The 10,389-nt window shown below is 41.1% G+C and overlaps 1 protein-coding gene and 1 long non-coding RNA gene across 4 annotated transcripts; one reads left to right on the top strand and one right to left on the bottom strand.

Moving 5' to 3' along the window:
* Positions 1-716: 716 nt before the first annotated feature.
* LOC149106755 (uncharacterized) lies at positions 717-2,758 on the bottom strand. The gene is made up of 2 exons (XR_016209671.1): positions 2,649-2,758; positions 717-1,876 (listed from the first exon to the last, which is right to left on the bottom strand). It is a non-coding gene; the product is annotated as an uncharacterized LOC149106755 (long non-coding RNA).
* Positions 1,768-10,063, top strand: LOC149106754 (uncharacterized). 3 transcript variants are annotated; one of them, XM_089297680.1, is made up of 11 exons: positions 1,768-1,888; positions 2,181-2,259; positions 4,496-4,809; positions 5,503-5,565; positions 5,654-5,737; positions 6,007-6,069; positions 6,504-6,587; positions 6,937-7,440; positions 7,771-7,833; positions 8,233-8,358; positions 9,062-10,063. In XM_089297680.1, the coding sequence occupies exons 2-11, from the start codon at positions 2,220-2,222 to the stop codon at positions 9,161-9,163; spliced, it is 1,443 nt and encodes a 480-aa protein (XP_089153806.1). In that variant the 5' UTR covers positions 1,768-1,888; positions 2,181-2,219; the 3' UTR covers positions 9,164-10,063. The 3 variants fall into 3 exon arrangements, with proteins under 3 accessions (XP_089153806.1, XP_089153808.1, XP_089153807.1); XM_089297682.1 differs by lacking the exon at positions 6,504-6,587; XM_089297681.1 differs by lacking the exon at positions 7,771-7,833.
* The last annotated feature ends 326 nt before the right edge of the window (positions 10,064-10,389 follow it).

Here is a 10,389-nt window from a genome sequence, read left to right as displayed (position 1 = left end):
ACTGCCGAGGAACTAGCCCCAGCTACGAAGACGCCTGGACTTACTATTTTATCTTGTGTTCAGCTAGGCCTTTTTATAAAATTGGCATTGTCATCCAGATCGCCAGTATAATAGTGGAGCCCCAGAGAGCAAGGAGAGCACCATAACAATCAGAGGATAAGAACCACACATATGCATAGAAATAGAAAATCATGGCCCTTCCAGCGCTCGCTTTTGCAATGCTCACCAGCAGTTTTTCAGCATTAAGGCATTTGTAGGGTACGAACAGTACCTCGTCCCCAGTCGTTCACGCCCTGAAAAGGTGAATTAAAAATGAAACCCGCGCCTGCAGGGAATGATGGTAGCTGTATTTATCAAAACAAATATCCTGTCCAAGATGATGAATACAACTGCCATGATTCCCTGCCGGCGCATCTCACACAAAGAATTGGCCATTGGATCAACTGTAGAAATTCTCGAGTTGGTTAAATAGACAGTAAAGTTCTTTTGTGACGAAAATAAAATTAAGTGAGCCATCAACAGCTAGAGCAACGTAAGTGGCACAGGAAAAGAAAGCAGCAAAGTCCTATAATTCCTAGACAATCGTCGTCACCACTCCTTTTCCACAGTTCTCTGATGGCATAATACGATGTCTAACACTGCAATGGTTAACATGCGGCTGACAGAAATCAATCACAGATGACGTCAAAATGCGGTAAGAACAAAAAAATGGGCGATTGGTGGACCTCGATTCCTTTAATCAGCACAAGCAAATGGTTAATTGGGTTGAACTGAGGTTTCATAAAAGCAAGCCGGGCTGACTGCATCTTGAATCTGAACCAATAGTGTAGAAAAATTGCCGTCAAGTTATAACCTTTGTTTCCAGGACCTCTCAATAAGTCAGGGGCCCATTTTGGGTGATGAGAACTGAACTTTGGCGCCGCTGACGGGAGACTGCGAGATAACCCATTTCAAGCATTACAGATATTTGAGAGACATAAATGAGAGACTCGCCACAAAGGAGCAAGCATTTGGCATTTGTAATGTCCAAAATAGACCGGGGAATACCCTTTTTTCCCGAAAGTGAAATTAAAACCAGGGCCGCGAAAGAAGTTTCACCTTTGTCGGCTGCTATTACATGTAACAGACAAACTTAACCTGAGTGGGTTGACGAACTGGCAGAATTTTTTTTATGAAAATTGACATGAAGAATGCCATGAAAAGGAAAATTCACTCGTTCGAAGAGTATCAAGAAGAATAAACTTAGGTTAGCTAAATGATAATTTTAAAATTAAACAATAAAATTTGTTTGTTATTCGTTTCTTTGATAAGCCATTCCATATGGCCAATTACCGGTGCTGCACTAGAGCAATTTGCCTGTAAATGTTCCATCCATGGCATGTTCGGCGGCAGGCGGTTGCCAGTGGCTCCATTTATGACCTGAGTCGGAAATGAATTTATATTTAGTTCTTCTTTAGTATTGCTTACTGTCTCTCTACGTTTTCCAGGAGATTGTATTACGCGTGTAACGCAGGTTACGCTCTGCTGCTCATACTCCAGGGCAGTCTTCACAATCTTCCAAAAACAATCGCTGCTGCATCGGCTGTGTCTTCCAGTTGGCGCGCAGTGAAAGTGGTTCAACCTATTTTTTTGAGCATACATGGACCGACGAGTGTGGAGATAATTCGTGATATACCCCCTGATGATGACTCTGATGACATAAGCAGTTTTTAGTACACAGCGGCCGGGGAAATCCCCGGTTTGATCCACGGTCCATCGGGTTTTGACGCGGAAATGAAGACGTCTGCGCTGCTTCTTGCACGCTGAAGCATCTTCTGCAGCCTGCACTGAATACATTGTATTTTTCTGTTTCTGCTCATTGCCGAGACGGTCCTTACTGAAAAAAAGAGTGAGTCAGTATTTATAGTAACAATAATCTATTGATGTATTTCCTCATATATAGCCGTATTAACCTATCAGATTGTACTGCATGATCAAACAATTTCCACATGACAGGAAATCAGGACGGTCAATATAACTTTGACAAGCTAACACAGCTCGATTCTCCAAACAGTTACAAGTTCTTGTTAATTTAACACAATGGTGAACAGATCGATCACAACTCTGTGCAAAAATCTCTTGCTAATTTCTTAAATCTTCGAGTCTTGCTTGAGCCTGACCTCTGCAGTTTCGATCACTAGCTCTCTCAACTTAACTGGACTAGAACACTCGGCCAGAGAATGATAACTGGAGAAATGTCGTGTACATCCACAGATATGGGTAAGTACACTAATATAAGTACGCAACTATCTGGTAGAATGTTACAATATCGTCAAGAAAATCATTGATGTTTCATTATTTCCGGGTGGCTAGCGAATAATGTCTCACCCTTCTACTCCTAGAAGTGACGGCCTACGGAAAATTAGGATAATAATGATTGGTGTATCTAATGTCATGTTCAATTCATTTCCCTTTTGTTTGTTCTCAGATTTTCATGCTATCTTAAGTTGGCCTGTGAACAGGCTCCCGGTGAGCCCGAACAATTTTTTTTTGTCCGTCTTCGCCGGGAGCCTGTTCGCATGATCTTAAGTAATCTTGCACATTCCTCAAAGACGTTTTTACTATTTATTATTTTTATTAATGTTCGCTAAACTTTTTACTGCACTAACTTGACTGATTAAACTGTCGTTTCCCCTGTTTGGCTCCCTATATATTTCTGCCCTGCCGGTGTTTCATTAGAAGTAAAGAGACAATTTCTGTACTGGTGTCGCAGCATATTCACCTGGCATTCCAATGCATTTGAGTCACGTCTCGCCGCTAGGTCACGGATCACTAGAGCCTGCAATTTTCTGCATGTATCTTACGTATTTGTACTATTTTCATTGATGTGTTCGCGCCGGAAATGGCATCGCGTGCTACATAAATTAGCATGCTTTTCCCCCAGAGACCCTCCTAATACCCATGGGTATTGAGCAGGGTATTTATACGCCTTCCGCGCTTGAGATCGTTCTGTTATGCGTTCATGCCCCGAGAGGTCTGTTCAGAGTTCGCTTTTTGCCCCACCCACCTCCCCTCAGCGACGGAAACCTCCATCCTGCTGCACTTCTTCGCATGCGCGGAAATTATTTTGGCCCATATCTTAGTACCTTCGCGTGTGCCACAGAGGTGCAGCATAACAATGAAAATCCTACAACCTCGTTCCCAGAGCCCACGGAGCTCTGGAGTAATCAATTTCCAGACTCCAAGATTTTAGGGGTTCCGGTTTCACGGCGCATGCGTGCCTTGGTTTAAAACATGGCAATCTCGTTCACAGAGCCCACGTGTCTTTTGGTCAGCGCCAATCAAAAGACGAGTGGGCTCTGGGAACGAGATTGCCATGCTTTAAACCAAGACACGCATGCGCCGTGAAACCGGAATTCCTAAAATCTTGGAGTCTGGAGATTGATTATTCCAGAGCTCCGTGTCTTGGCGCTGACCAAAAGACACGTGGGCTCTGGGAACGAGATTGAAAATTCTACTAACATTTCTGAATTAGATACCATATGTACAATAACTAATTCAAAATTAATAAATGAATGACTGATGCTGGCCTTCAGACTCTTCGCAAGAATATTAATCCGTTGCACGCATAAAGCTTGACACCAAACGCTTGTTCAATATAAGCTTACTACAATTTTAGGCGGAAGCTAAATTTTATAGCGATTGCGTTTCCCTTGATATTTCGATTGATTTTGGTGGTCTAAACAAAAAAAAAAAACGATTTTTAGATTAATTAACGTGAATCATTAAATTCTCCAAATTAAGCCTTCGAAAAATAGTAACCTAAAGTTGTAAGCTTGGTGCAACTCTTATGGCTTAATTATGCTGGGCTGATCGAGCACTCGAGGGAATCACGAGAGAAACCGAAGGGCTACGAGACCACCCGAATAGGTCCATTACGACTCTTTTTGTGAGGCACGCACTTTAGCCAGAGCCCTATTCTCATATGAAGATTTTACAGCGTTCCTTTTATTTTCTGCATGAAAAGTTGCTTTGCTCCAAGGAACCCTTTCAGCCGCATAACGCTAGCATTAATTAATGCTACTGATGTGAAGTTTATATGAAATAATTCATATATGAACTGCGGTTGTAGATGAAAGTGAAGAATGATCATCGCAGTTAATTTTCCAATTTAAGCAATTGGAAAGAAGAAGCCTGAAAAAATCAGGGCTTCAACGGGATTCGAACCCGTGACCTCCGCGATACCGGTGCGATGCTCTACCAACTGGGCTATGAAGCCACACATAGGGAGCGAGGTCAATTAATTGAGTTCACTGTCTTCCCGTGAGGAGTGAAATGATGTGAAGTTTATATGAAATAATTCATATATGAACTGAGCATCGCACCGGTATCGCGGAGGTCACGGGTTCGAATCCCGTTGAAGCCCTGATTTTTTCAGGCTTCTTCTTTCCAATTGCTTAAATTGGAAAATTAACTGATCATCTTCACTTTCATGAATGCTACTGTTGTGTTACAGATCCGGATCCAATCCAAATGGGCCTGGACCCGAGTCATAAGATGATCGAGAGAGACATCCATGATTACCAGCTGCCAGGGAAGATTGGAGAGAAGTGGAAAGACTTAGCGCGAACCCTAGACTACAAGCAAGCCGACATTGATTCGATCCATAAGGAACAAGGCGGCTGCACTAAGGAGTGCTGTATAGCAGTTCTCGTGCGCTGGATGGGTCGGGAGGGACGGAACGCTACCGTCGAAAAATTAGCTGAGGCTTTAGTAAAAGCAGAGCGGAAGGACGTAGCTGATGAGTTGATGCGTATGGATACCACCCAAGTACGTCTACTGTAAATTAATGTAGAAATTAAACATAAACTTGAATGAAATCGCAGTTACACCCTTGTTTTGTAAGAAAGTCTAATTTTTGGGATGAGGCTGAACAATCTTAATTTCTTTTTTGCCTTTTGAACCTGGAGATGTTCTTAGGTTACCATTTCTAATCGGTTAATCGTTTCATTTTATAGTATTTTGTTATCGTTTCCAATAGTTCAGAATGAAAACATACAGACTGACCATACAACCAAAGATCTTCTACTGTACTGAAACATGCAATAATACAAGCTCATCATTTATTTTTAAGTATATCCTCTAAAACATTTGGTTATTGAGCTGAAAAGACGCAGGTTCTACATTGTTGAAAAGTTGTGAAAATAAACTCCCGCTAGCACCGTGCTCTCAGCCTGAAATTGTTTTTAGTATGTTCCTAAGATTGGAGTAAACGTGAAATTTTGCCCCGCACGGTAATCATATTGTCGTTTTATTGCGAAATGTTAACTTGTTATCCCACCCAGATGAGAAAATGTGACATAAAATAACTTTGGTGACCTTCTCCAAGATTTGAAACAACTGCTTGTGCACACTTAGTTGTGAATATTTAGGAATAAAGCCCAGAGAATTTGCTAGCTGTTCAAACGCTTTTCTTCATGCTTTTAAAGAAATTACTTTTGATTTTTTTTTCTTTCATGTCAGAATGACAGATTTAAGATGGAAATAAGTCATATGCAAACAATTTGCAGAAATCTAGAGGAAGAGGTAATCGAATTATTTTCTTGATCGAAACATAATTGTAAAGATCATCCTATTGAAAATGAGTATCATGGTTTTCTTTGTACCAACACAGGGTATTAAAATGGGTCGCACAATTAAAGAACTAGAAGACAAGCTGTCAACCGCGACACAGAAGAACGAAGAAACTGAACGAGAAGTAAGTCTTTTTGATGAATTGGTTTTCACTACAGTAATGCTGACGTCGACTCTCTTGATTGAATTCCTAAGTTTTTGGTAAGATTAAGACAAGATGATAGTGAAATGAACCAAGCGTCTACTTTAGAACTTAAAACTTGTAGACAACTTGAGTGAAAAAGAAGCATAAAAAATTAAGTCTTGAAAATTCTTCAACACCTGAAATACCTTCAGATGATTTCTCTCTCTTTCTTGCTTGCTTGCTCATTTATTTATCTATTTTTCAAAAAGAAATCCGAAATGCGTAGCAAGATCGAGCAACTGGCAACAAGGCTCCAGGATTCTGAACTTGAGGTAAGTTGACAGCTTTCAAGCTATTTCATAGGTACTCCTGACCGAAAGGAGTCGCGAGTCGACGCAAATTGGGCCAATCTGGAGCTCCATTCCATTCTCGACCTCAGACCTTCGTTTTTTTGAACTAAGCAATGAGCAATTGTTCCTCTTAAAAAGGGACTGTATGGATCATGAAGCGCTTTCATTTTTCCAAAGGAAACTAATCAGGACAGATTATTTTGCCCGGTTCCCCAGAGCTACTCGCGTAACCAGTCATGCGCAAAAGAGAATAGCTCTGGCGTCGAGAATGAGCTCCATTCTTGCCCAAGTGCTTCAGAGTCACCCTATAGTGAAAGACTGGGCACCGGATAAATCTTTGCTGGTTACAAGAAGGGCCAGTGCCTGAAAATTAGTTTGCTGCTAGTGATACTGTTGAATTTTTGTTTCATAAACAGTGCACCACATTGCGTACTAGGGTCTTGGAGCTTGAAGAGAACCCGGCGATTCAGAGCAAACAGCAGCAAGACGATGAAGAACAGGTATAAGGGCAGGCAAAGAATGCTCATGATTAATGGATACGTCCTACCATATCGTATCACTGCAAATTTAGCGATTGTACCGCAAATAGTTGATTTACGCTTAGAAAATAGCGTAAAGAAAATAAGCGCGCTGATTGGTTTAAAATCGCGCTTCCCAGTTTAGCAATTAGATTATGAGCTCGACATTTCTATCACGGGAAACTATCACGTGGGAGGGCAGAGAAGGAGAAGGATACCCTAGGTCACGGTTCTACAAAATATACAATATCAATAATATTGAGGTAACATACAAGTGATTAGCCATTTGAATTTGCCATTTTGCTAGATGTTAATCTGATTGCCTATACAGGGTCCCGGCAATTCTGTTGACGCAGCCACTGAATTGGAAGACGTTTCAGGTGCGACAAGAAATGATCCTGACACAGATCAAGAAGATAGAGAACGTCGAATCGCTATCCAGCTAAAAAGCCTTGACGAAAAGCTTAAAAGGGAACTAACGTCGCTGTTACAAGTGCCGGTAGTAAAGGAAGACAGATTGAAGACTGCAGTCAAATTGGATCTTTTGACAAAACTCAGCGAGAGTTTACAGAATATGTACAGCGACATTCAGGCTATGGTAGCTGAAACATGTAAATGCAACGAGGATTTGAAGAGAGAATTCTATGACTTTGCCTATCATGGTCTCAGAGCGGAGCACAATGATTTGGTGCTTCGAGTCAAAGATCTGGAATCATCGCAAGCAGAAATGTCTGATGAGGAGAAGAAAGATTTTAAAAGATTACAACAATACCAGAATAATCGACAAAGACAGATCGATAGGTTAGAAAACCTTTGGAGAGGACTCTTCTCCTCGGTAAGGAAACACTTCATTTTTTAGAGGGGGGCTTGAAGAAAAATAGCCTTGTGCCTGGCGAACAAAAAAAAAAAGGAAAGTGAAGTAGAGGGGCGTTGTTATTAGTGTAATGCTACGTCGTGAGTATGCTTTTAAGACAAACGAGTACAATTTTAAGTCTGGGGAACAAGATCCCGTTCTTTATTATCCAATCAAAACGTTTGTGCGAACGCTTGATGGTTCTTCGACACTGCGGGCTCAGCTCAGGGTTAGGGATCAACAATTTAGCAAGTTTATTAGAGTTCGTTTATTAACCTGCATCTGAAGAATGATTTTTACTTTGACTTGTAGCCCGAAAGTCTTCCTGAAACATCGTCCTCATATCCCACCGCAGGAAATAACAACAGTAAAAAGGTAGATGAATCTGTAAGCTGCTAAGAATTAAATATGTTAATTACTAAGTGCATAAAAGTTTCAAAATAAATAGTGATACAGAAAAGCTGACTCACCAATAATAATAAACGTAATTTTTGAGCTCAGCGGGAACAATAGTTTCTCCTCTTCCGAGCGTTTAAAATACAAAATGTTTTGATTGTTTGCAGTCAGTTTCAGTTTTTCCTGTGAAGAAAAGTGCCTATATGCTGCAAAAATTGCAGGCAATGATGAGCTGATGTTCCTACTCACGGTTGAGAAATGTGAAGGGGCCTTCTTTATCCAGTTTCTCAATAAATTGTTTAAGGGCACAGATATTCCACAAGCCACCAACAAGGAGTTGAATTTAAACGCTAACTTTTGTTTTTGATGGGTATATAGGCATTGAGTCGCAACCGCACAGACCCTGGCGCCAGACAAAAACAGACAAAACCACGCGAAGAGGCTGCCAGTCCTGGAACACCTCCAGCCAGCGATGAAGAGAAATCTGAGGTGTGCCTTACAACGGTAAGTCCTTATGTTGTCTCTGACACGTTTCATGGCAGAATCCTTTTGTGATTATAAAGAGGGGTACATGTAACAAGTTACAATATGCCGAAAAGTGTCTAGACTTTTCTGAATAAAGTGCTTTTCAATCGATTGTCGTAAAACCAAATCCATAATAATAAGTGCTTTCCATTATGCTAAACTGACCGGTCAGAGATCAGTGGGAATACCGGAGGAAAATGGAAAGACATTTTCTGATTAAACCGACCAATAGGAATGGCTCTTGCCATTTTAATGCCTTTTCCCAATTCCCTAATTAGGGCAATGAAGCGGTTTGTCAAAATTGGAACGGCGAATTTTGATCGGAATATTCCGACCGAAATAAGTGGACCATCTCCAGAGGTGATCCCGGATATTCCGGTCGGAAGAAACCGAAACGGACCTCTCCGTTTGAATTTCGACCGAAATTTCCGGAATCTTTGGCATGATGGAAAGCATCAAATCACTTTGGCGAATTACAAATCACACAGGCAATCCAGTGAACCAATCAAAATTAAGAGACGATGATCTAAACGTCGGAGCAAACACAAAAACGCTGCAGGCGAATCATGATTGGTTTTGGTTTTACTTCAATTCTGATTGGAGGACGAATTGGCGCGAGATGTTTTTAAGCCATTTGCTTGCTTTGTTGACAGTTAATGTACTCATTTATTTTCTCTTGCAGATCAAAAAACGCTCAACGAGGAGCCGTTTATTCAGAACAAAAGAGAGCAAGGAAAACATGTGTTATCCTGTTTCCTACCGCAATCATCATAGAGACTCTTGACTGTCTAAATGCTTTGGACAGTAAACAGTAATTGATAAAAAACTTTCAAGTTGAAAGATTATTTGGTCCTCGTTTGTGTCTCGACCGGCGAACATAGTTCGAGCTCTGGAGGCAATGTTTGGCCAGCATAATTAAGTAGACGAACCGTAAAAAAGGCATTATCACTGACTGCGATTCACTTTAGTAAAGAATTGTCATGGCTCGTAGCACTTGAAAACCTGGTTAAATTGCGATAGATCATATTCGTATTCTCGGTATAGGACTGGAACTAGCTTGCAACTGAGGCTAATGTGGAGAATCTTTTCAAATGTACATGACATCAATCTCTTTTTAATGATATTTCCCCGCATGAGCCTCCATTGCATGCTAGTTCCAGTCCAATACCGAGAGTATGAATATGGCCTACCGAAGTGTGCATGGCACGCGTTCAATGTTAGGGCCCTTCAGTGGTCTTTGTGTTGTGTTCTTGAGAGACACTTCACTCTCCTTCTCTCCACCCAGGTGTATAAATGGGAACCGGGAAATTGTCAGGACAACCATACAAAGTGCATTTTATGAATACATTACAATTATATTACAAATTGTAATCTGAGGTGTTTTTGCGCCTGTAAAATAGTACAACATTTTACATACTTACACATAGCATTGTTTAATAGGAAAAAGAATTCAGCTACAGTAGAGCCGCTTTAACACGGACACCAAAGCCGCAGAGCGCAGTCTGTATTATGGAGGCGTCTGTATTCTAGAGGTGAAGATTTCAAGAATTTTGGTTTCTTTGGGACCCCTTGAACTGCCCGTAATTAAGAGTTGTCCGTGCGGAGAGGTTTGGCTGTAGTAAATTATAAGCAAGGTATATAGAGAGCACTGAATGAAAATAAAGTAAAACAAAATAAAACAGAAGGCTCCTGAAATCATTTTTGGGGCGTGACCACTGATGGGAAGCGTAGTTCGACGGCGCTCTTCTTAGGGTGGGAGTTGAGGAGGTCCAGATTTCCATGAGAAAAAAACTCTAGCTGGGTTTTCAGTGGTTGTTTTCATATCCACAATAATCTGACTCATCTATTTCATATGCTTTTACGGTTGCATAGTTTTTAAGTACCGAGGAACTAGCCCGAGCTACGAAGACGCCTGGAATTACTAATTTATCTTGTGTTCAGCAAGGCTTTTGTATAAATTGACATTGTCATTCAGATCGCCAGTATGATAGCGGTGCTCCAGAGGTACGA

This window comes from Orbicella faveolata, unplaced genomic scaffold, assembly GCF_042242905.1.
Source record: "Orbicella faveolata isolate gen_17 unplaced genomic scaffold, um_ofav_v1 contig_3, whole genome shotgun sequence".
In the NCBI taxonomy this organism is placed as follows: domain Eukaryota; kingdom Metazoa; phylum Cnidaria; class Anthozoa; order Scleractinia; family Merulinidae; genus Orbicella; species Orbicella faveolata.
This window is presented reverse-complemented; position numbering and strand designations above follow the sequence as displayed.